General features: G+C 38.5%; 1 protein-coding gene across 1 annotated transcript in view; it reads right to left on the bottom strand.

Moving 5' to 3' along the window:
• LOC117875514 (CUB and sushi domain-containing protein 1-like) overlaps positions 1–27,609 on the bottom strand; it is a 1,845,931-nt gene that overhangs the window by 121,268 nt on the left and 1,697,054 nt on the right. The window contains exons 48-49 of the mRNA XM_034766897.1: positions 26,260–26,445; positions 6,172–6,366 (exon numbers count right to left, since the gene is read on the bottom strand). Of these exons, the coding sequence (XP_034622788.1) occupies positions 6,172–6,366; positions 26,260–26,445 (381 nt within the window). The remainder of the gene's footprint in view (positions 1–6,171; positions 6,367–26,259; positions 26,446–27,609) is intronic.

Here is a 27,609-nt window from a genome sequence, read left to right as displayed (position 1 = left end):
CACAAGTACATGCATTTAGGAAATAGATTACCAAAGCTCATTGTGCACCAAACTTCTGCTGAGGAGCATCACATGCTCCAGATTTAATGTAAGGATTCCTTTTGACTGCAATTCAAGTAATAACTGAATGAGTTTGTCGAGAGGTCCAATGTTGTAAGATGTATAAATATGCAGAATAATGATGATATGTACATAGCACACTCATTTTAATTTAGTTCACAAAAATATTATATAGTGGACTATACTATGCATACATATGTAGTAGTTTACATTTGTGAAATGACCTCTGATTTTTCTAGCTGATTGAAATTGCAACAGCATGTTTGATGAGTTGTATCTTGTTTTGTTAAAGAAGCCATCTGCAAAACCTTAAGGAGAAATGAAGTGCAACTAATACCCCCAATTAAGCCTCTCCAGCCATACCCAAACCTGACTTATAATGGATCTTTTAAAAAGTCACATTATATAAATGGATATTGAGATATAAGATTTAAATGCTTTAATTACATTAACGATCATGTTTCAATTATCCCTCCTGCTGCCTCAAAAAACATAATTGTACACAGCTAGAACAGAATCTATATTTATACCATCTCTTCTGTATATGTGAGTGATAGAACACAGTACACACTGTCTTCTCAAAACAATCTTTAGTATATTTTTGGATCTTAGTATTATATACACCATACAAAAGTACTGCTGAACATATTTTGACAGCTGATGTTTGCCCTCATTAAATTCTACGGATGAAATAATATCTTTATCTTACAAATAAATTAATAATAAACCTTTAATCAGGAGTGCATAAACAAGTCCATTAGGATTTTGCATCTATTCTTCTTATCTCTTTGTTAAATACATCCTATCTGGATCACTCTCTTTATTGTCTCCTCTAATTATCTTACTAGGATTTTTATCACTGTGGCAGTTTGTGAAGAACTGGCCTTTTCAACACACTTTTCAGCAGCTGGAGAATAGATTCCAGGATAACTACTTGTGATCCAGCTGCAAAATCAGTTTCCAATTAAAGAAGGTGGAAAAGTAAACTTAGAGATTATTTAATAGTTGCTACACAAAAGAAAAAAGGTATAATTTCAGTTAATGAACTCAAAACCTTATTCTTTTGAACTACAAAAGATAAATCAATATTCTCATTATTTCATAGCAATTATGAAAGAGCTATCCTATTTTTCTACCCTTATTTATTCAAAATGAATTGTTTGAAAAATAAACCTAAAGAAAAAACAACCCACCACTGTGACGTGTCATTCCATATACTTTATGAAAATATGCTTATGATATGAATATGACATAATTGAGATATACTGTATGCAAGATAGCTCATGTGAGATATCATTGAAAAGGTTATGATTTACTGAATGAGATTATCCTATTTGTATGCATGTATCATTTCTGTATCTGAAATTAGGAATATTGACTATGTATCTGTATTTCAGCTATGCCACTTTGGGTGACACCCACTGCCAATACTTCAGGTACAACAATGGAAAAATCAAACAGGGCGGATGACCCATCAACAAGGACAATGGACTGTAAAAGAGCTTAGCCTTCCTGTGAACATGTGGGTCAGCCTGTGAAGAATGACTATAAGGGCCCGACAGAGTCAGGTGGTCTTGTCATCTGATACTAAAACATCATCTGTGACTTCTTGTAACTTTCCACTGTAAGGAAAGTGGGATCAAACTAGAAAACAAAGGACTCCCGCCTTATGCAAATACTATTTAAGGGTGGGGAGTGAGGCAATAGATTCATAGATTCATAGATTCATAGATTATAGGACTGGAAGGGACCTCGAGAGGTCATCGAGTCCAGTCCCCTGCCCGCATGGCAGGACCAAATACTGCCTAGACCATCCCTAATAGACATTTATCTAACCTACTCTTAAATATCTCCAGAGACGGAGATTCCACAACCTCCCTAGGCAATTTGTTCCAGTGTTTAACCACCCTGACAGTTAGGAACTTTTTCCTAATGTCCAACCTAGACCTCCCTTGCTGCAGTTTAAACCCATTGTTTCTGGTTCTATCCTTAGAGGCTAAGGTGAACAAGTTCTCTCCCTCCTCCTTATGACACCCTTTTAGATACCTGAAAACTGCTATCATGTCCCCTCTCAGTCTTCTCTTTTCCAAACTAAACAAACCCAGTTCTTTCAGCCTTCCTTCATAGGTCATGTTCTCAAGACCTTTAATCATTCTTGTTGCTCTTCTTTGGACCCTTTCCAATTTCTCCACATCTTTTTTAAAATGCGGCGCCCAGAACTGGACACAATACTCCAGCTGAAGCCTAACCAGAGCAGAGTAGAGCGGAAGAATGACTTCTCGTGTCTTGCTCACAAGACACAATAATCCAGGTGATCAGTTCTCCCCTGCTATCCCACACAAGATGACTGCTGGAAACAACTAAGATTGAACAGGAGGAAAGAACTGGACCCAGGCTGGAAGGGCATCTGGCCTGTGAAGAAGATTATTAGAACTGCATTTAGGGTGAGAACTCACATGTAATCAGTTTCTTTAGTGTATTAAGCTTAGTTTGCATGCTCTGTTTTATTTTCTTAGTAATCTGCCTTGTTCTGTCTGCTACCTCCTTAACTACTTAAAATACACCTATTGTAGTTAATAACTTTATTTTTGGTTTATAATACAACCCAGTTTATGTGATTTCTAACTGAGGGGGGTGGGGGGGGAAATTGTGCATATTCTATTCCACATTGAGGAATATATCTTTGGGTCTGTACTCCAAGTGAGGTGGACATCTGAGGGCTGGAGCAAGTCCCTTAAGCGGCATGTTCCCAGAGCTGATCTGCAGTTGGGTGTGGCCCTGCCTGAGTGTTGTTAGAGGAGGTTTTAAGGGTCTGGCTCAGCAAGACAGGTAAAAGGGGACTCATGCTGGCAGAACAGGTAGACTCAGTGGTATCTCAGCACATCAGGTGACTTTCCAAGGGGGGCAACCCCTCACAGTACCACCATTCACAGAAAGTCCAAAAATCACATCATTGCCTTGCCCTAGTGGCTACTATACTTGCTTTTCTAGCCTATTTCAAAGTATATGTAAGCAATTTTATTTTGTTTTTTAGACAATTATATTGTTTTATTCAGTAGAGGTTCCTGCTTCTGCAGACACTTTCTTTACTTCATCCCTTCCCTTTGCGAGCATGGGACACTGTTTCCCACCTGTCCTTGTTTATGCACGCTCCACATGCTGACTGTCTGGAACAACACAGTTCTCAGTGTTTGGTGAGTGCAATTTGATTGGTTGCTATCCCTGGGTGGGAGGGGCTATACATACCGCTAACTATCTAGGAAGCTCTATTCACATTTTCTGCATTCCCACTTGTAGGGTCATGAAAGTGATGGGCCTACAATTTGCTTGGGGAAAACAAGGACTTATCTGCTGCACAATGAATGGTTTTCATTCATTAGTTCATCTAGCACAATGCAAAATGTTTCATGAACAAAAATGAAACTGGTAACAACTTACCCAATATGAATATGTCTGTATATTATTCCATCCTAGTGAAGGAAGCAGAGTGGTCCTTAGCAAAGAAGTTAAACTACAGTATTATATTTATTTTTTAATGGAGTTTACTTCTACTTTGCTATAACTTTTATTTGGTTGCTTTTATCTTGTTTTAGAAATTTTCCTGTCTGACTTCCTTGCTCATATTCAAAGTTCCATCGTGAGACTTTGAGTATAATGCAAATTTATCTTTTTGCTTTATCTAAACTTCCTTGATTGTATAGTCTGTTGTCCTATGACCCCAGACCTGATCTCAGGGAAGGTTGGTAAGCAAAATTAAATTATATTTCATGTAGTAAGGTACCCGGCTTTAGAAAGTGAGAAAAAGCTGTAATTATGCAAATAGGGGAAGTAAAGGTAACACAAATTTGAATAGTCCTTACAATAAATAGTTGCCCCAATAAATGCACAATAGTAAATAGGTGGTGAAATCACAGACAATCATTGCACTCTTGAATGAACTCATATAGAAAAATGATAAAAGGGAAAGATACCCTATCACCTCTGGGTGAACACTGCTCACAAAGTGATCACTCTATGTATGACCTATCAGTCCTCATCCTCAAAGAAATCCTGCACACTTTCAAAAGACCAGCCTGGGAGCTTAAATTCATAACTTTGTTAGACACAAAAAAACAAGGACTGAATAGAGACACTGGATGTATGGCTTATTACAACAATCTATAACCCACTAACCCCATCCCCATTCCCCCCCCACACACACACCCCGCAACTGCTCCTCTCCCTCTTCCTTTCCTTTCTATGACTGGAGAGGTGTTTACCTGGCCACTTCACCATGAATAGTCCAGAGAAATATGTATTAACTACTTATGCTAAATAATCTGTTCCATCCTGTATTTAGCTGTGATACTCTGAGTAAGTTTCCCAGACCTAAAGAAGAGTTCTGTGTAAGCTTGAAAGCTTGTTTCTCTCACCAACAGAAGTTTACCCAATAAAAAGATATTACCTTATCCACCTTGTTTCTCTAATATCCTGGGACCGACATGGCTACAACAACACAGGACACAAGGCATTATTGACATTTCTGCAGGCTCTAGCAGGGGTATATAGTTTAGAGTGGCTCTGTTTATTTATTTCTGAGAAATCTGTCATTGAGCAATAGATCTTCTACTCCAAGAATTATTTTACATATGGGTTCAATTTGTGTATGAGGGAAGATTAGCTCATTCTAAAAAAAATCTTCCTTGGATTAATATACTTTTCAGAATAAAGTACAAAACTGATTCTGAAAGACTGTGTGGTCTACAGGTGGAGTACAGGATTGAAGGCAGATGTACTACCTCTCCCTCCGACCTCAACACAGGGAACAGGATGGTGTAAAGCTAATGATGTATCAGAGCTCTCTTCCGTCAAACCTTGACTGGTATATGGGTCCCAGAGAGACCCATAGGATGTTCTAAATTATGTAGGTTTTGGAGTCAGGACCAGCACAATCCACAGAAACAGGGAACCGTAATTAGATCCTGGACACATACACACTCTTCCCTACTTTTCCCCCCCTCCCCCCACCCACCACACAAAGCAGATCTTGAATGTGGGAGAGTTTCCCCATATGTAAAAGGGATATTAATACATACATACCTTGCAGAGTCGCTGTGACAGTAAGTTAATTAGCATTGTACAAAAACCTGAACATTTAAATTGCTACAGAATTACTTGGTATAAATGTCATGTACTACAGAATTATTGTCCATTCCCCGAGATAGTTGACTAACAGATTCTTTTCTCCTCCCTCTATGTTTCTTCACACTGCACAGGAAACCCTTGCTATATGCTTCCCCATCTTTTTAAACAGCCTCCTTGCTTCCACCAGGTTTCTGACTCCTAACCCTCATGGTAATTGAATATCACATCCTGCTTCTCCCAGCTTCCCCATACTCAGTCACTCTCTGTGACTTCGCTTTTGTATTCTTCTTCATCCATGCCTGGCCTTTATGTACAGGTCTTCTCTATCTTATTAGTTTAACCTACATATTATATCTGTATTTGCTTGTGTAGATTATCATTAGCAGTAAAGCTTTTTGTGGTATTTTTGTATGAAAGGTATTATATAAAAATGTGTTGTAATGAATGTATGAAATGGACCCAATCCTCAGACTTTATTCAACAGCATAAAGCAAAACAATGTAAACATATTCCCTTTCAGAAATTACTTAAGTAACAACAATATCCTCAACTATTCTGTAAACAGTATATGCAATGTTTCCCCAGATCCTAACTCCCGAATGAACCCATGAGTCAGACATGGGTCATCATCCACTTAAAGGATCAACTATATAGCTACTATGACAATATATCTTTGACTTTTGTAAATATATATATATGTTGCACCTTGCTTTGAGAGTGTTGATTTACAAACAAATTACATCTCATTTCTAAAATACTTAACAGTGTAAACAAATGTGTTATTCAAGAAATTCTCAGTTTGCATCAGTTGATTTCAACCAGTGGTAGTCAATCTTATTTATTTGCTTTCAGTTTATCAGCAGGAATGTCAGGAAAACAAAATAGTCTCATCTACAGTTATTACAGAAATGGAGTAAATAAAAAACACTACAAATACAAATATACTATCAAAAAGCATGATATTTGGTAAACAAGAAAGTTCCTTACCCTTACAGCTATGCCTTTCATCACCTCCACTCCATGTTCCATTAGATCTGCACTGTATGAGTCTTTGACCCCCTAAATAATAGCCAGGACTGCAGCTCAGCATTACTTGACCTCCATACTCATTCAATGACCCAGATATCAGTCTCCAGATGACATGCTCCGAGAGCAGAGTCTCAATGCTGAGGCAAGTTGCAGCTGTGAAGAATGGAAATTTGTATATTAGCAGTTTTCCCTCACATTACTTCACAAAAAATGACTCATGGTCTTATTGACAGGAGGCTTTCCATGTGAAATGAAGCATGCTGTGAACATTTTAAAAATACAAGTTCCAGCAAAGATCAACAGACATTGCACAATACGAAGAGATTTTAGTAGTTTGTAGTACATGGCGATTTAGATACAATAGAACAATTATATAGTTATATACAGTTACATTTTCTAAGATAAAGATGATCTATTTAAATTTAATGAATCATAGAATCATAGACTTTAAGGTCAGAAGGGACCATTATGATCATCTAGTCTGACCTCCTGCACAATGCAGTCTACAGAATCTCACCCACCCACTGCTGTATCAAACCTGTGTCTGAGCCATTGAAGTCCTCAAATCATGGTTAACGGAAAAATCAAACTATAGACTACAGTGGGTATATAAGGAATCGCAGACAATGATGAAGTACTTAATAGTCAATGGGGAATCGTCTCAGGATATAGCCTTTTGTTAGCTAATGCAAAAGACAGTCAGTTGTATCAACAATGTCTGATAAATGTAACATTTTAAAAAAATGTTTCATTTCACTGCACATGACATTTACTGGGTTCTAACTGGATTATTTCAGGTGCATTCTATAAACAGACTGTAGTGAAGAGAGTTAAATATTCAATCCTAATTACCTGGAAATTGATGTACTGTAAGTACACCGTAGCAATTATGACATTACAAATTGGAGCAGTTGCCATTAAAAAAAAAAATCAACATTTGACACACCACAGTGATGTCAGTACTGCAGCTTCTCGCATTCCAAGTTTGGGAAGATAGTGTACTTACTGTAAGTAATGGAGAATATCAGTGTTACGTTTTTCATGATACACATGCAAGTTATAACTGAATTTTGTGTGAACTGTCATAGGAACCATGCATTTTATAGTGTAGTTGGAGATAATTTCTCAAGCCTGCTGTTGACTTTATTTATTAAAGTTCAAAGATAAAGTTCACAGAATATTTATTTGGTTGGTATGAACATCATTCAAAAAATAAATGTGTCCTAAATATAAAAGTTGATTACTTTTTAATCTGATTTAATTTTATTAAAATATATGGGAATATGTACAGATCTTAAAGAAAAGAGAAGAAACTCTCATAAATTCAATATCCTATATTCTGAATTTTAAAATTACATTACTATAGAAAAATAGGATTCAAACTTACTAGTGAGTGCCCTTGTCACACTGTGACTATAGGAAGAGGCAATAGCCACCAACATTTTTGAAAAGAAACATTTATCCTCCTGACCCCCTGTCCCACAAAAAAAAAAAAAAAAAAAAAAAAAAAAAAAGAAAGAAAGAAAGAAAGAAATACAGCTAAGAAAACAATGCAAAATACAAAAATCTTGCTTTTGAATCTGGTCATAGAAATTAAGATACATGCCAAAGGTCCTGTTTTAGCAATCATCATATCTGATCATCTACAAAATCCACTGAGGCCACTGCATTACTATTACTAGTTCATATAAAGGCCATAAGGATCTGAAACAAATACAGTATATGTAAGAAACCAAAAATTGTGCTAAAAAAATAAAAAAGGTAACTAAACATAAAAGTGTCTGATTCTTATTTAAACAAAGACTGCTTTACTCCACCCTGACAGTGTTAATGAGCTATAAAGTGCTTATAAATTACATTTACTCCCACTTTTAGGCTACTTTCCATTGCCAGGGTGATGTAAAGTAATCTTAGTGCAAATGGGAATTTAGCCCTGAAGTGTTTGGTGCATAGAAACAATGAGAGAAAGAGAAGAGGGTTAGTGAAATTCCTGGACTGTGATTCAAAAATAATGCATTTTTAAAATTTAAATTTCCTCTAGTTTGTACTTATTTTTAACTATTTAGAATATTTTAGTAATTCGTGATTATAAGTATGTCTTTTCCAGTACTTCATGCACCCATGGTATAGACTCAATCATTACAAAATACAGAACTGACACTGCTGGAGGCCTATGTGGGAAAGATGCAATAGTTTCTGAGCTGGGAAAATTACCCAAAGGGTATGTGATAGGCAAATATGAGGCTATACTTCCAAACAGTGATGACATGTAGATATCCCAGATCTTTTTCAGTTTAATCCAAATGTGGTTACCAAGTTGTACAGTAAAGTTGAAGCATCCATATTTTGAGATAAGTTATGGTTCCCTGCCCCCATTACAGTATTTCACATTTTTGGAAGCAGTTGCTCAGTTTAGGTGATCACTTCCTATTTGCTAACACCATTTTAGCTGCTAGTAATTTTTTTTTGTTTGTCTCACAGCAGCTCAAGGTGTTTCCAGATACAAAAATCAGATGCTGAGAAAAAGTGGTTATTTGCTTATTAGTAAATGATAAATAAATTATTAAATGACCAAAAGGTTTAACTCTTCAATATAAAATCATGTAGGTCTATCATATGATATACATTATTTTAAATAATTATTCAGTAACTTTCTAGATCTACCATAAGCCTAATTTTCATCACTGCCTCTTTCAAGTAAAGGTTTTAGAGAGAAATACGGTTCTTTCAAAGATGAAAGGGAGCCTCTTATTTAACTTAATCATCACCAGTAAAGAGATTCAAGCTCAACCACAGGGGATATTTTAAACCATTTTAGAGATAAGAGGTTCACCTATTTCAACCTTATGGAAATGTGCTCCCAAAATAATTTCTCTTAATCTGACAGATTTTAGTAGGACACTTTGTTGACAGTTCAGATATACAAAACTCACCTCCATTCTAACAGCAAACATACTTTTCTACATCACTTTTACATTTTGCCACATGAAACCAAATATGTTATTGCCAGAGTACAAGATACACTCTCTCTAATTCATGGCTATATGTAAGTGCAACTGACTCTAAAATGCTGCTTGAGGTATTGTAGTTTTTAATTTTACAGTGAATGATTCTGATTCATTAGTTTCCACTTCATTCAAGAGATAAAAAATAAACTAACAGTTGCTTTATTTAACTCACCCAGGTTTTCTGGGTAGTGCCATAATGAATTAGACTTCTCAGTCTTCCCTTTGTGAAGTACAGAGACTACAGACATTTGTCATTTACACAGATGAAACTATTTGCATCAGAGATTATTTCAACTTCATCCAGATGTAAAGAAGCAGCTGTCTTCTTTCAACGTTGATTTGTTTTTATGAAGTAATGTGTGAGTAAGCACTGCTTGTTACTAAGTCTAGTTCAGTAAATGTAATTACATATCTAAAAGTAAGATTAGGTGTCATTTCAGCAAAATGATTTCATCTACATATACTAATATCCATGTATACACACAAATGCAGGGAAATCATTTTGAACTATAACCACCATAAAAAAGCACTGAGAAATGGAGCTACCATAGCATTATAAAATATGTTTGTCTCTAAATACTCACCCCTGCACATAAGGTGATACTGACAAAAAAAGTAGTAGTGTACCAAATTGAGCTGCAAACAGGGCTGGCTCCAGGCACCAGCCCTCCAAGCATGTGCTTGGGGCGGCACCTGGTGGGGGGTGGCGCTCACAAAGGGAGAGCGGGGCCCCGGCCGGGCTGGCCGCCCTCCTCCCGGCTCTCCGGCCGGTCGGGGAGAGCGGGACCCCACCCGGGCTCGCCACCCTCCCCGCGGTGCTCCGACCGACCAGGGACAGAGGGCCGCGGCCGGGCTCGGCGCCCTCCCCTGCCACACTCCCTGCCAGGGGCGGGGGGCGGCAGGAGGCTTTTTGGCCTGGGGCGGCCAAAAAGCCAGGGCCAGCCCTGGCTGCAAAACCAACATATTTCTGGAATCATTAAAAAGGACATTAATCATGCTGCTTTAGCTGTATTAGGCCCCCAATCCTTCCAAGATTTATATATGTGCTTAATTTTATATACTGTTAGTAGTTCCACTGAAGTTAATGGGACGACTCACAATGAATAAATTAGGCACGCTCACAAGTTTGGAAGGACTGGGGACTTGATTTGTTTTCAGCTTTGTGGTCTTCAGTTAGGTTTTTAAAATAAGATATTTACAAACCTGTATTTTAATAAAGTTACTGATTTAATCTCCTCTTTAGGAAGCACTAGAAATAGTATAAACTAGTTTGTCTAAAGAGCTTAATTTGCATATTTCCCCTATAAAGCAATTTTGCCATCTTTAAGGCCTTATAACAAATCCACTTTTAAGTTATTTAACTTTGCCATGGCTTAATTAAACTATTTACACATATTGTGTGACATGGATTTTCAGCACAAGTTCCAGATGCATTCCTGATGCCTTCAATCCCAGATGTACCTTAATCATTTCCATTAGTTGGAACAGGGTTCCTATTGGCAGCTGTAAAGACCCCTAAATATTTTTTATTTTTCAAAGAAGCCACATTTGACCATTGGGAATCTAAAGTCTATAAGGAACAAAGGCTCAAAAGTCACATCCATCAAAATGCACTCCCCAATGCACCTCATTTTGGATCGTTAAGGTATTGACTCATGTCTGGAGTGGTGGGAGTTTGGAGAATATAATCTCTTCTGACACTGCTGCAGAGGGGAAGCAGAGTTCCCCTCCTTCCCACCTGCTTTGAGAAAGCACAACTCCTGAACACCCTTCTGCAAAGGGTTTGTAACTATGAATAGCCCTTGATAATTTCTTATTCCTGCCTCTCATCCTGTGCAACAATCACAATCTGGCCCTTTGAGATCTTCATGGCAGACTGATTTTTCCTTTTCAGTTGAGTTCTTTTGATGGCTGTCAGCCATTGCTTGCCTTGACATAAGTGACAAGAGTATTCCAAATTCTATGCCAGTGTTCCCTTACACATAGTGGGTGCTCTAAGCAGTAACCTATATGACTGTATGCATTTTCATTACTTTTTCAAGAAATAATTTTGATAAATGCACTGAGTGTATAATGAGAAAAATCAGTAGTTATAAGAGCTAGATATTATATTATTATTATTATGTGCAAGTGTAATGGTATGAGATACTTGGCTGCTATCCCTGTAATTAGTTTCCTCTGATTAAAAGAAATGGAAAGTGCAGCTTACCATGCATTGTCCTTGATTAACAAAATGCCAATACAATGACGATGCATCGTCTAACTACATTAACAGTTTTTTTGTCATTTATAACACAATAGATGCTTTATTTTAGATCTTATTTGTGCCTCAGGGCAGAAATTCATTCAATTAAATTATTGTTCAGAAAGATAATGAAAAATAGAAATGATGTTTCTTCCAGAATAAATTGCTACACATGTATCACATGAGAGCAGTAGCCACTACTGTTTAAACCATCATATTAGCTTAGAATTCTAGAACTATCAAGCAGGCTTCAAAAAGAAATCTGTAGTATGTAGATTTGTGTAAAGTTATCAGTTTGGCCCAAACTGCTGCTTAAAATGTTTGAAATGAGGAAATGAGCATGCAGACTTGGAGAGTTGTTCTTAAATATTAAAGAACAAGAACAAAGAAACCATGAAAAAGAACAATAACATTATTTATCTACAAGGTCTATTTTTTTTTCAAGTAACCTTTAAAATTCTGGGATATTACAAACTAGGTTATATTTCCATATCCATCGTCATGGGAAGCAACCATGAAAGGAAAAGCAAATAGGGACTGAGTTTAACATTTTATTTGAATGGAGTAATACACTTGATTGTATTTATATTTATCTAGATAAATAGATATAAAATCAACAATCACATATACTCTTTATAATATAATATGTATTAGATAAATATTAAAGGCCATAGCTTTCTGATGATATATTGTATAAAGCAATGGTACTTAACCCTGAAGAGTTAGTAAGACACTTTTCAATCTACTGTAGTTCCAGAGAGCTTGCGAATAAGTGTACTGTGACATCCTGACATTGTACCATGATGTCTGAGTTGTGACCCAGAAGTTTCAACAACTCAGCAGTTTTAGTTTATTGACATCTTCTCAAGAGAAACATCACAGTGAAATATCATAAAATGTGATGTTGATTATTTTGTGTCACAATGTCATTTCATGACACAATATTTTTGGTCAGATCCTTGAGTGTGGGTCCAAAAGTAAAGTGCAAGTTGGGGATGGTGCACAAAGTTTAAAGCTGTCTTTGCACTCCTCTGATCCTGATGCTACTCCGTGCATAGCTGTTCTCTTTGCACCTTGTTAAAGCAGCCTTAGGGCATCCTGCTCCCATGGAAGAAAAAGACGACATTTCTATTCATTTCAGTGGAATGAATATTTGCAATTTTGTGCAGTAAGCAGCCAGCAAAGTTCTAAACTATGATAACTGTGCTATTTATCATTTTCATAAGATTTTAAAATTACACTCTGCAGTTTTCTAGGGAGTTAAGAACCTCATCTTAAAAACTTCTTGAACCAGATCCTTTCCTTTTTCATGCCCCTTTATGTTGCTTTAACAATACAAAGATGATGGAGAACTGCCTCTTTAAAAGGACAGATGAGGATTGCCTTTGGGTGGGTACAACCGGCTGTATGCCATTACACATCCCCTAACAAGTGTAGAGAATACTCCTGGGCAGGCCATAGCTGGAAGGAATCACTGCCAGAATGTACTGTGAGCTGGAGACCCTTAGTCAATGGAGACTGTTCTAGCTTACAAAATTTAGGGAAGCCCTCAGAGCATTCTGGGTTATGAGGGGATTTGGTAGCAGCCTGAAGTAGTCTGCTCTAAATTATGTTGGGAACTAAAGCAGAACATGGGTTCTGTGCCAACCAGAGCTTAGCTGGACCAGACATGTGCCCCTTTTCCTGAAATATAATTAAATAATATCTGCAAGTGACAAGTTTCAGAGTAGCAGCCGTGTTAGTCTGTATCCGNGGACACCACTATTTACCTCTCTCCATTCTGAAAACTGACTATTTATTCCTACCATTTATTCAAAGTACACACTATTGTATTATTGTAATGACTGGGAATAAGTATTCCATTTCCCCCCTAAAAAACTAAAGAATGAGAGGACTCATTTGCATTCAAATATAAATTTATTTTCTTTAATCTTTTAGGAAAGTGGAATATATATCTTCAGCATTTCACCAGGGCATCATATTTCTCATATGAGATATGTGATGGGGATGAATTTCTCCAATTACATTTTTTACAATCCAAACTTCAAATGGTTTTCCCATTAATACTTTGTCACTTGCAAAAAGAACAGGAGTACTTGCGGCACCTTAGAGACTAACAAATTTATTAGAGCATAAGCTTTCGTGGACTACAGCCCACTTCTTCGGATGCATCCGAAGAAGTGGGCTGTAGTCCACGAAAGCTTATGCTCTAATAAATTTGTTAGTCTCTAAGGTGCCGCAAGTACTCCTGTTCTTTTTGCAAGTGACAAAGTATTAATGGGAAAACCATTTGAAGTTTGGATTGTAAAAAATGTAATTGGAGAAATTCATCCCCATCACATATCTCATATGAGAAATATGATGCCCTGGTGAAATGCTGAAGATATATATTCCACTTTCCTAAAAGATTAAAGAAAATAAATTTATATTTGAATGCAAATGAGTCCTCTCATTCTTTAGTTTTTTAGGGGGGAAATGGAATACTTATTCCCAGTCATTACAATAATACAATAGTGTGTACTTTGAATAAATGGTAGGAATAAATAGTCAGTTTTCAGAATGGAGAGAGGTAAATAGTGGTGTCCCCCAGGGGTCTGTATTGGGCCCAGTCCTATTTAACATATTCATAAATTATCTGGGGGAAAGGGGTAAACAATGAGGGGGCAAAATTTGAAGATGATACAAAACTATTCAAGATAGTTAAGTCCCAGGCTGACTGAGAAGAGCTACAAAAGGATCTCTCAAAACTGGGTGACTGGGCAACAAAATGGCAGATGAAATTCAATTTTGATAAATGCAAAGTAATGAACATTGGAAAACATAATCCCAACTATACATATAAAATGATGGGGTCTAAATTAGCAGTTACTACTCAAGAAAGAGATCCTGGAGTCATTGTGGATAGTTCTCTGAAAATATCCACTCAATGTGCAGTGGCAGTCAAAAAAGTCATAACACAAGAACTAGGGGCCACCAAATGAAATTAATAGGCAGCAGGTTTAACACAAACAGAAGGGAGTATTTTTTCACACAAGACACAGTCAACCTATGGAATTCCTTGCCAGAGGATGTTGTGAAGGCCAAGATTATAACAGGGTTAAAAAAAGAACTAGATACGTTCATGGAGGATAGATCCATCAGTGGCTATTAGCCAAGATGGGCAGGGATGGTGTCCCTAGCCTCTGTTTGCCAGAAGCTGGGAATGGGCAACAGGGGATGGATCACTTTATGATTACCTGTTCTGTTCATTCCCTCTGGGACACCTGGCATTGGTGACTGTCGGCAGACAGGATACGGGGCTAGATGGACTTTGGTCTGACCCGGTACGGCCTTTCTTATATTCTTATGAATAGTTCTTTTTTGACTCACTAAAGCTGAAACCATGTATTCCTCACAGCAATCTCCCCTATATTCCAGAAGATAATGCATAATTACATTTCTCACTGATTCATGCCAGATCTGATGCCAGTTTACAATTTCTGTAGCTTGCTGTTATCATGCAGCATCATCCAATTTTCTATTCTTGACATGTCATGGGACATTTCACACCTTCTATTTCATTCCAGTCTTAAAGAGGGCTATGACAGACATCCCCCAGAGTGTTTATAACAAAAGTGAAATAACACTTAAGTTCCAAGTATGCTTTGGTGCCCTCAATACAGTTCATAATATGAGGCTTGATTGCTACTGAGGGAGGGCTGTAAAGTGTAGACAGCCATTCTGATATGCAGAAAGGTTGGCATCAATACTGTTTACAAAAAAAAAACAAAAACAAAAAACAAAAAACCAACCACCCACAGGACTGGGGAGACAGCTACAAGCTCCAAAAGAAAAAACACCCATTAGAGATGGTAGATAGTGGCTGTTTAAAGCCATTTTTGAAATCATCATTCTACGTGTCTCAGTATGTCTTCTGCACAGGGTCAAGGTGGGAGATGTTATACACAGGGTAGCTGATAAGTTTAGATTCTGCTGGAAAACAGAAGAAAGAAGCAAAGGGGGATATGGCTGGTGCCAAGATTGGGGATCAAAATCTGCAACATTTGCTTAAAAACATTCTTCCAATCTTTATCCATTAGTGATATATAGTGTAGGGGGAAATGAAGTATATTTTATACAGCTGTGGCCAAGGACCTCGAGATTTCTGGACGCTCAGCTCCATGGCAGGGATCCTGGATGTCCTAGGAGCCCTATATCTAACTGATGGCAATCTCTCAGGGAGCCTGGAAGCTCCGAGAATCATGATTTGAGCCTTGCTCTTCCAGTCTTACTGCCATAGAGATCCTGGGATGAGCTCCCAGGATCTGTGGCACTAGGACAGCCCCAATATGTGGAATCCCTAGGGCTGGTGACAGCAGAACTCCAGACCTGTGGGCCTGCTGTCAATCCCAGGGAGTATAGTTAATTTCACAAACACCATGTGGTGATGTTTCTGAAATGAATTTTTTTCGGGTTTTCCATTTTGGTGAGCAAACCAAAAACATTCGGTTTCAGTTTCAACTGAAATAATTTTTGTCAGATTTTTTGGTTTGAGCTCTCAAACCAAAAAAATCAATTATTCACTCAGCTCTGCTGTTAATAAGATTTAAACTCAAGGTTTAAATGCAGTGCTTCCTGGTTTCACTCTGCAAAATGCTTTTCTGGAAAGTTCCTAAAGGACTTCAGTAAAGAGTTAAACTGAGAACTGAGGGGCAGGAAAGGGAGCATAACAGTAACAGTACATAATTTGACCTATTTCCCAGGTACATTTGTATTCAATAATGTACTTGTTTGTGCTATACATTCATTACCATCTGTGTAATTCTTTATGGCCTGAAATGATCACAGTTTAGACCCCAAACTTGCAAAATAATCTGTCTGATCCCCAGTTTAGACCCCTAACTTGCAAAATAATCTGTCTGATCCCTGCAACCTACACACTTTTCTACCAGCACAGTTGCACACACTTTAATAGGACTCTGCACTGGCAGAAGAGTGTGCTTTAGGATCAAAGGATAAAGCTTTAAGATCACGTTTGTTCTTTCATCAGTTTTGTGATATTCATCTTTGCTTTAACATACAGATCTCAGAAACTTAGGGCCCAATCCCATGAGATCTCATTCAGAGGGACAAATTATATTATACACAATTAAAAATACTGGGACCTGGATAGAGCTGGTCACAAATTTTCCAACAGAATGTGCTCCCATGGGGAAATACTGATTTGCTGAATACGTTATGTCCGAATTTCAAGAAATTTTCAATTTGAAGAAAAAAACCACATCATGAAATATTTTGATCATGTCAGAGTGTTCCAATTAAACATGTTTTAAACAGAATGTTTTGCCCTTTTTCCCCCAAAACAACTTTTCATTTAAAAATGTTTTATTTTATATTATCAAAACATTTTGGGGAGATAAAATTTAAATGTTTCATTCCAATTCAATCAACCCAAAACAAAATCAGAATTTTTGTTTCATGGGAAATTTTGAAAATGCGTGAGTTGTTCTGTTTTGGAATGGAACCCGTCGTCCCCCCGTCGGCCCCCCCCCCCAAAAAAAAAAAAAACCTATGGAATTTAACACAAAACAGAAACTGGTTCCCATCCAGCAATAACCCTTGAATATTTTTTCATGAATAAGGACTACACAATTCAGGGACTGATGCAGCCAAAAGATTATTAAATTATCTAACTTCAGTATAGCATAACTTTTATTTGTGATCAATGAGTCAGAAGTCAACACAATTTAGATATTTGTGGATGCTATTCTTTGCTGAAGTTAATGATTTAACCAGATAGTATTATATTTAATTCACCTGTAATTTGTTAAGCAGAGGAAATTGAACTCTTGGTGTAACTTTTAACTCTTGATATAATTATTTCCAGAGCCTATAACAAAGCATAAAGGGCTCAATCCTGTGAAATGATGAGCAAAACCTTTTAGGGTTTATATATTGTCAACTCCTATTGAGTTTAAGGGGTGTATATTTGTGTATTAAGGAAGACAATCTATATGAATATGAAATCTAGATACATTGTAGAAGATCTACTGTACATATGAAGAATACAATGTTTTTATAACACCTAGCTATAGAAATGTCCATTCTTCAGGATATGCTATCTTACGACTTTAGTGGTCGCTACACAAATTTTCGGTCAGATTGTAAAACTATTTCCTTGGCAGAAATCTGCACATCAGTATTATTGTACACCAACTCTTAATCTAATTGATATCCGTGTTCAAAATTTGAATTGCCTGTTATTGGAAGCCTTGGGGCTGGTTTACAGTAAAATAAAACAAAACAATAAAATCAATCAATCAATAAACCCAGACATATGTATTAAGGACTCCTAAAATGTCATCACAATATGTCTTACATCAATATAAATGTTCATATCAGCACTTTTTTCTTTTGTGCTGAAAAATAAATTAAACTGTCAAGCCTACATAATTATCATTTCCGCTCTTTGCAGTCTCAGTAACTGAGGCTTCAGCAAATAATAAAAACTAACATTTTCAAAGGTATTTGAACATTTACTGAGAGACTGCCTTAAGAGAAAACCTGGGGAGCCTATATCAATGGAAAAATAATCTGAGTTGGCAGAAAGGAGTCAGAGTTTATACATTTTATATGCTGAATTATTATTTAATAGTCCACAGAGATAGCAGGCCCCAACAGGAGAAGATGACTAGCCCAGTGGTTATGGTGACAGCCTACAATTCAGAAGATCTGGGTTCAATTCTATGTTGCATGAAAGACTTCCTCTTTGGTGTGATTTAAGATAAGTTACGTGGTCCCTCTATGCTTCAACTCTCCATCTGTCAAACTGAGGATTGTATTACTTCCTTACCTCACAGAGGAGTTGTGAGGCTAAATATATTAAAGATTGTGAGGTGTTTTGAGATACTACAAAAAAAAAGTACTAATCAAAGTTTTCCTTTAGTCATTAGCAATCATTTTTACTAATCAGTTATAAATAAAACATAATGCAAATGCCATATTTGCTAATATTTCAATATAGCAGGAGGGAGAGATTGTCTCATTCAATGTAACTGAGTGAGATTTGGGGGGCATAGATCAGTGTACATATCGCGCTCCCCGTCACTAACTGAACTGGGCTGGGGAAGCTAATGATCCTAATGATCCAAAAAGCCGACCCAATCTGGTGATGAAACCTGGTCACGTCACCTGAGGCACATTGTGCATGTGCTGAGAAGGAGTGAGATTTCATTCAATATTTTTCTTTGTAGCTTGTCAGAGCAAGAATCAGGATTTGTATTTCCATGGTGGCAGACAATTTAAAATCGAGTTGACAAAAGCTATTATAAAGAATAAAAAGTTTCCCAAATTTGTGGTGTTTTTGTTTTTGCTTTTTTCAGTCTTAGGGTTCGTTTACATGGAGACACTCACAGGAAAGTGGCACCAGTGGAGCAGGCTGTTTGGCCTGGCTGGCCTGACCCATCAATGGACGACTACGAAGGGAGGCCGGACTGACGTACGACCTGCTGCTGTTCCTAGACCGGGAGGAGTGGTGGTGCTGGGAGCAGTGCCGACCATGAGACTGTGATCCCGACATGGAGGAACGGTACCGCGGGCAGCAGCTGCTCTGCAATCAGCTCTGGCGGGCAGATCCGCGCCAGCGATGTGCCAGCGATTGACGCCTGGGGCTGCAGGAATGGTTCTGTGGTGGGGTCCTGGAGTGAGACGACGAATAGGAACGGTGTTGATGTTCGTGTCGTGATTGGCTATGATAGCCCCTCTGAGACGAGGACCTTCAGTGGCATCTGCCTCAGTCCCATCAATGTCAGCTCCTCAAGGCGGAGCGGTGCCTGGAGTCTCTGTCAGACGGAACCCAGCCAGACAACCTGGTGGGGGTCAACAGTGACCTGCGTGGACTACGCACGGGATGGACGCTGAGTGGCGAATGGCATCAGGAACAATCCCTCAACCGTGACCGGTACCGAGTCAGGGGCGACTGCGGAGATCCCAGCGGTGGCTTGACTCTGGACCGCGGGGCCAACATTGGCGGTGCTCCTGGTACTGGCATGGACATAACGTCCTGGGCTGCTTGCAGGGCCTCTGGCATGGAGGGCATCTGGACATCTGGGAAAGCCTGCTCCGAATGGGCCAGGCTCCTCCGCTCATCCTGAGTTGGAGGCCTAGAGGTTGATGGGGACCGAAGACTGCCCAACATGGGTCTAGCCTCTTCCCCAGTCTTGCTCCGGTGCCGCAGCAGAGAAGGCCTCTTCTTAGCCTTCTTGACATGCCCCATGGATGGAGATCAGCACCGACTGGTAGATGGCGCCGGGGGGGTCACTGTGCACCGGCACCTTGGTACCCGGTGCCATCTCGGAGTGGCACCCCAGAGTCAGGGTCAATGCTGACTCCATCAGGATGGCCCGGAGCCTTATGTCTCTCTTCCTCTTGGTCTGAGGCTTGAACTGCCGGCAAGAAGGAACAGAGTGGGAGGAGCATGCAGCGCCCATTATACCGCATCATGGAGGTGCCACTCCAGGGGTCACTAGGGTCGCTCTCCTAGGAGAAAAACTTCCGACAGCAGTGCACATGGCGAGCACGCACACCTATTGTGGAATACACATAAGCAATCACTCGAAGAAGAACTGGTTTTATTAAGTACAGAGAATTTCTCTCAAATTGGCTGAAATTTTCCAAATGAAAAAAACTCCAAGTATGACCATTGTATTATTAATATCTCCACATTAAACTTATTTGTATGGTAGAAGCTGATATTATCTGGTGAACTTTTATAATTTTAAGATACAAGTTTAAACTTTTCTTACCACAAATAAAAACCATCCCCAGGTATGGTAATTAACTCAGTATTTTCAGTTCCCAAGTGGAAAAAAAAGGAAAAAAGAATGAGAGAGAGAGACCAAAACACCCCGCACAACAGCTGGTGCTCTTCTTTCTATCAGTTTGATTTTTCATGCTGAATATGTCCTCTGAACTTTGTTTACTGTCATTTGGAAGAAAGATATGCTATTTAATATGCAATATTTATGCTTCTCTTTAACAAATAGCACTGAAGTCAGTAAATTAGTTCATACTCTTTTCTGAATAGTGTCTGTCAGGTCTTTTTATTCTTTCTGTAAAACATGTAGGATATTTTGGGTGTTGTAAAAATAAAGTAAAACATTCAGTTTACTGTTATTTAGCCTTAATGTTATTAACTGTGCTACAGCATTTATAGTTTTCAACATATACCTAAAACTTCCCAAACTTTTTCATAGTTTTGACCACACCTTAATGGAAATATGATGTTTTGATGAACGCGAACGCGACAGTGAAAGTAGACAGACAGACTGACTTTGCACAGGATTCTAAAACACCATTCTTCTTTACTTAAAATAAAAGACACACAGATCTAGACAAAATAATTTTAAAAATGAATATACATTTCCCAGCCTCAGTTTTCTCACCAGTCTAAAGAGTTCTTCAGGCATAAGCCAGAATTCATAGTGGACTCTAAGATCCTTTCACGTCCCTGTCCTCCTGCACATGGTTTCTCATCCAGAACAAAGAAACTCTGAACTCTTCTGCCTTTTTCCTTCTCTATAATAGTTGCCAAGAGACTCATTTATAGCCTCCAGCCACCTTTGTCACATGATCTCCTGATAAGGTTCAACAGGGGACCCCATCAGGTGGCTTCGTTGCCAGCTAACCTCTTTTCCTTGGTAAACCAGCCTGGTAGGAGCCAGCCTTTTGTCTCAAAGTGTTTCCATCTGAATAGGTGGGCATTTAAGGTGGGCATCTAATGACTGACCATTATCCCATCTGAATAGGTGGGCATCTAATGACTGACCATTATCCCTGATCCAGTAGGTATATGCTACAGCCCTGTCAGCAAATAGTGGATTCCATATCCACAGAGACATTCTATGATACATCAATTTCATAACAATATATCAACCAGAATTTATATGTTGTACATAGAGTTCCCAAACTGTTATAATTTTGCCCAGCTCTAGCTGGGAGCAAATCTCATGATAGATACCTATAGCCCAGAAAAAAATCTCACCCTATTAAAACTGGCCAAGATAATAAGTGGAACTCTGAGTTAGAGGGATTATGGTGGGCAGGTATATCCAGAGACACAGAGAACTGGAAGGATTCTCAGGCTCAAAGAAGAGTTGATTTTACTAATCTCTGTAGCACCAACTTTTGGATGCAATCTGAGTCCACCAGGAAGGTTATTTTCCCTTTCACCCACATAAACATGGTACAGTCTCTGGGACCCTCAGCTTCTCTGAGTTTAGCCAGATCACATATTTCCCCATTGTCACACTCCGTCATTGGAAAGAGGTGGGATTTTTTTGTTTGTTTGTTTGAATATTCTACAAGTAAAATACACAAAAGGAGGAGCTGAAGAGTTCTCACTAGATTCTGCATGGGCATTCTTTTTGGTTCCCCCTTTGGAATATTTAAGTTTCTTCAATTTCTACCAATAATTCCTTTGTCCACGAACTGACTGCTTCTCAGATCTAGGTTGCCCTGGTTGTCTCTCCAATGCTGAGCCTTCACGTTTATTCTATCTGCTACCCAGCCTCTGCCCAGCATATATAGGTAATGTTGGTGCATCCAAATCTCCACCCTCCCTCCTATCTAGATTATCTGAAAACTGCTTTAGAATGATTAAATCTATCAGTTCTCCTACTGTGTATGAGAAAAGTCACTTAGTCTAATAGTCACTTTCCTCCTTTATACCTCACTTATAAAACATTGCACTGCTCTCAACACCACAATGAGTAGGTGGTTTTCTGATTCTCCTTAAAATCCACACACTTTGTTTAGGGCTGAGAACATACCCCCTGATCAATATAATACACATTGCAGCCCAAAACTTCACACCAAGTATTGCGGTTCCTGATGTTCTTCCTGGATAATTGTTCACAGCCTGGACTCTAGGATGGTGTTAATGAGATGCATGCAATCAGCTCTCAGCAAGAATACCACCTGTGAATGGGATAGATTAGCAGGAAATCTCTGCCAGTCTGTAACACCGACTTCTCTGACCCAAGTCCAGGATCTTCAACAGGACATGAAATATCAAAACAATTTTAAAAGGTGGAAACAGAAAAAGAAATATCTTTCATCCACCTGATGATTTATGACATGCTCTCCTTTCTTGGATCTTCCTTCACAGCAAAGAGACAGAGACCAAAGAAGATGTCACAATCAATTCAGATGGATCAGAGATTTTATTTTAAAAATCTCTCTAGTCATAAGTATTTGTAAAGCACATTTCACATTTATTGTGGAAGTTAAAAAGAGCCTTATGTCTTTGAAAAATGCTATGTTGAAAAAAAATGTCTTACAGTATGACCAGCAGAGGACAACACTAGAGACACTTCCTGACCTCCTCAGGAAAGATTTCACAGTCTTGAGGCTGCTCTGCCTTCTGTTCCTTTGATTCTTCGTTTTGTATAAAGTAAATGTTGCCTGCTTTTGTGGGAGGAAGGAAAGGTAGCCTTTGCGATAGCACCATGGGCCTAGTCCATTGAGAACCCTATAAATCATATCTCAGTAGTGCTTCACCTGTGTCCTAGGGACATTTGTTTCTTTCTAAGTTCTACATTGAGCATGACCATTTTAAAAAACGAATTGTATTTGATTATGAATTGAAAGTTCATCCCTAAGCCACATCTTGTGATTTTTAAACTGAACTGTTTGAATCAGCTGCATTTTTATCGGGAAGAGGTAGGGAGTATTGTTCCCCAGCTGCCTCCTAGTGCTTCCCCTGCAGCCCTAGGAACAAATCAAAGGAGGTCAGAGTGCTCTGAGCAGCTGCTGTCTTTTTCCTGCTGTAGCTGTTTAGCAGACCCCCACTGGCTGCCTAATGCACTGCAGAGGATGGAGGAGCAAGTAACTCTGCCTACTACTCCATTCCCTGGTTCACTACAGGCTGTGACAGCTCCAGGGAAAGATGGACAAGGTCTTGATTGGTTCTGTCTCAGCCTTGGAGAGTGTTTAGCAATGGATTGCACCTCTCACACAAACAGCTACAAAGGGTAGTCAGAGTAGGAGAAAGAGAAGCTGAGAACTAACAGTTATAGTTCCTTGATATCTTGCCTCAGTCTATGGGCTGTTCTAACTTGTGCTAGCTGATGTATGGTCCCTAAAGGCCATCCAGTAGGGTAGTTGGATCACTGCACACTCCAGTCATTCCTCATCCATGCCACCTGCACCAGGTATAGAGAGCAGGGAGACATAAGAACTCTATTTTAGCTCTAGACCTTCTTGAGTCTGCACCGCAATAGGGGAATCTCAAGCATGAGACTTGTTGGCTAGGTTCCATTCTCTTTCTGCTCTCTGAGCAGCACAAACAAGTGTAACAGAACAGATAATTTGTCCCACAGAATTGACAGTGGCCCCTTGACCTTTTTGAAATAACATGTTCATCTCTTAGGCTGAGAAGGTTGGAAACCACTGCAAAATTAGAACCTCAAATTGATAGTGCATAGAAAGCCAATAGAAACTGAGGAACATGGGCATTATATGCTCCCTTGTATTAAGCACCCTCAGAACCGGGTGACACATAAATCCACTCCTATTCTACATGCAATCTCATTGGATAAATGTTCACTTATTATGACCCAAGTCACACAAAATGATTTCTTTAAAACAGTATTTTGTAAAATGTCTATGCTTGAATCCCTCAGGTTCAGCATAACTCAATAATCAAAATGTTATGAGTAGTTTATTCTCAGTCGAGAATTTCATACAATGTAAAATCAAAGCAGCTCTAAGAGGAAGAGGTGCAGAAGTTATCTTGGAAGGCAGCATCTGGGAAAAATCAATTTTATTAGAACTAAAGAACACAGAAGGCTGCTGTTGATCAGGCATCTGAAAATAAAAAAGCTCACCTTCAAACTGTATTCCCCAAACACACTAAAATATATAATTTATTCATTTTAACCCTTTCTAAAGTTTTGACAAACATTTTCTGATGTACTTTACTCTCTTCATGCACAGCTTTCAACACAGTATATGCTGCTACAATAAATTTCCCATCTGTAATACTTCTTGGAAACTGGTTGACTCAAACTAATGGAATATATTAAATACAGTTTTTCACCTCTATGTCTTTGGTTCATATCTGACCTAGGTCGGTAGCAATCATAGCTAGTTTATTTCTTTGATGCTATTTGGTGGCTCATGTGAAATGAACTGGTTTGTTGCCTATTATCCACATTACATAAGACACTACTATAATTGACACATTTGCAGGCAATTTCATGAGAGAGGCTACTCAGTCGCATTTCTGTCATTAGCATTTAAGGTACATCAGGTATGCTGTAATAGTTCAGCCTCAGGCACTTTCACAGATATGTTGTCAAGTTGTGGACATCTGAGTGAATTTGTATATTTAATGCATATAGTCAACGGAAGCCTTTTTCAACTCAATAGCTTGAAAAAAGAGAATAATGAAAAAAATGCTTTTTTTGTCACTTTCTACCTCCATAGAGCTTACTTAAGCAAAACAATTATTAAATAACTTAAAATACAATTTAAAAGTGATTAAAACTCAGAGAGTAGTTAAAGAAACCCACACTTGTACAATAGCACAGACTGGGTGACACACTGCTGTCAATGAATCTAAACTTTTTACAGTAAAACATACTAATTTCTAAATTCACAGTCATTGCTATTTTCTTTACCCTACAATTAAAAATAAGCAACATTTATGGAGAATTGAAAAAAAAAGTGTTTCTCATGTTCAGAATCTAGAAAACAGGTACATACTATTCCCAGATTCTAGAATCTAAATTCACTGTCAACTGAGTATTTTGTAACATTAAGTATAGTACCTAAGATGGGCAATATTTTTAAAAAATTCAAGTCTATGTGCTAATATTTTTTCCAGTATTTTTGCACATGAAAAGGACATCTAAAGCTCAAACTTAATTAATTGCGTAGATTTTAATTTACTGCTATCTGTCAAGGTAGCACCAAGAGATCCCAATCAGAAGTAGGGTACCATTGTATTGGGCACTGTAGAAACATTTTAAGAGACAGTCTTTGACTTGAATAATGTAGAACTTCGATTAAAACAAGTTGCAACAGGCAATTGTAACAGAAAATAGAGAAGGTGGAGAAGAGATCATTAACAACTAGTGGAACACACAGATAAGGTATATTCATTATTTGTAGGCTTTAAGTCCTATGTCTTTAAAAGATACCTTGATTTTATGTTTGATGTATGAACATCATCGTAAAACATATAAATGTTGTTTATATGAGTTTGTGCATACTTACAAAGGTAGTATACTAATTCATATTATCAAATTATGGGCTAGATCCTCAGCTGTACAAAAGCTCTGATTTTGTCACAGCTTGAGGTAGATAAAGGTAGCTTCATGCCACCTTTCTATTCCTGTGATCCTGGTGTTTGCTTGAAGGCAGTTTGGTCAGCAGCACAGGTTCAAGCAGCCTCAGGGCTGCACTAAACTGTGCCTAGCTACAGTGGTCCCTAAAAGATCATTTTGCAGCTGGGGATAGGGCAAGGAGAAGGGTGAAGAGCGGAGTATAATAGCTTGACAGCACGTGGAGATTCCCTTATGCTGAAGAAATATCTGCATACCTCATTAAAATAGCTTTAAGGCTGCTTTGCACTACTCTTAACATTAATAGCATTTGTGTATCATTCTAACTCATCACATACTGAATAAAAATGTACTCCTCAATATCCAAAATGTGGGATCCTTGTACTTTGGATCTAAATTTCACCACTGAAAACTTTTCTCAGCATATACAAAAGAAATATGTTTGAAAAAATATATGCACACTTACGTTTACAGACAGGTGGCCTCCCTTTGTTACTCCATAATCCATCTTCTTGACACACTGCTGTTGCTTGTTGACTAGATTCTAGCTTGAAGCCCTCATTACATTCATATATCACTCTACTGCCCAAAGTGAACTCATTACCTACAACTGAACCATTTCCTGGAGATTCTGGAATACCACACGACACAGCTGAGGGGGGAAAAAGATGGAAATCTAGTATGTTAAGGTATTTTTGAAAGTCATATTTACCCCTATATACCAAAAAACATACATGCATAATAATACATTCGTCATCAATAACCAGTTCAATTTCCTCCACATCTACAACTTTCTAACTAATCCAGGAATATTTTTTAAAATGGATATATAAATAAAGTATAGCCAATGTAAGCCAACTTTCTTATCAATTAATCTATTATTTGTGCAATTCAGTCAATTCTGCAGTTACAGTAGATATCAAACGGTCAGAATAAAGTGACATGTGAAAGGCCAACAGGCCATTTATTGGCTCAGAATCATCCACCAAGTACCCAAAATTACCAGGCTAAAATCAAATAAAATAGCAATGAAGGAGAAACCTCACATATCAAATAGTCTACTAATGCTATGTTCCCACTTTCTCTGTAGTCTTTCCACTCTTCCATCATTCCAATTAGGGTATATCTACACTTCAAGATGGAACTGTAATATCCAACTGGAGACTTACCTGTGCTAACTGGAATCAAGCTAGCATGCTAAAAATAGAGTGCAGTTGCAGCAGAACAAACAGCAAGAGGGACTAGCCTCCCCAAGTATATACCTAGCATCTTGGGTGAGTATGTACTCAGTACAGCTAGTCTCTCCCATCGCTTCACCTCTCCAGCTACGCTCTATTTTTAATGTGCTAGCTCAGTCGATGCTAGGTATATCTCCTTAAGCTGGAAATTGTACCTACGCCGTGTAGTATAGACATACCTTAATATTGCTACCTCAGAAAAAGGGGTGAAATCCTAACCCTGGTGAACTCAATGGCAAAATTCCCATTGACTCCAAGGGGACAGGATTTCACCCAAGGTCTTTGGGACAGGGACACTTTCTTGAGATGCCCAGGAATGAGAGTCACCTTGTTATCCCTCCCCGCCCCACCTCCTACAGATCCAGCATGAGGGAGTCTTTCTTGTGGTAACTGGATGTCAGCTCTGTGTCACTGCCAGCCCTACACCCACTCAAGCATGGGCCTTCGGGCTCTGTCAGTCCCTACTTTGCCTTGCAAGTTAACAACAGGTGCACCTCAGATTCTGAGCCACTCTGAAAACATCTCCTTGTAGGGTCCAGCTCCTGTTGCTGGACAATCACACTAATTACCGGGTTCGC

This window comes from Trachemys scripta, chromosome 3 (genome assembly GCF_013100865.1).
Source record: "Trachemys scripta elegans isolate TJP31775 chromosome 3, CAS_Tse_1.0, whole genome shotgun sequence".
NCBI lineage: Eukaryota > Metazoa > Chordata > Testudines > Emydidae > Trachemys > Trachemys scripta.
Note: the sequence above shows the minus strand (reverse complement) of the source record. Positions and strands in the feature narration are given on the sequence as shown.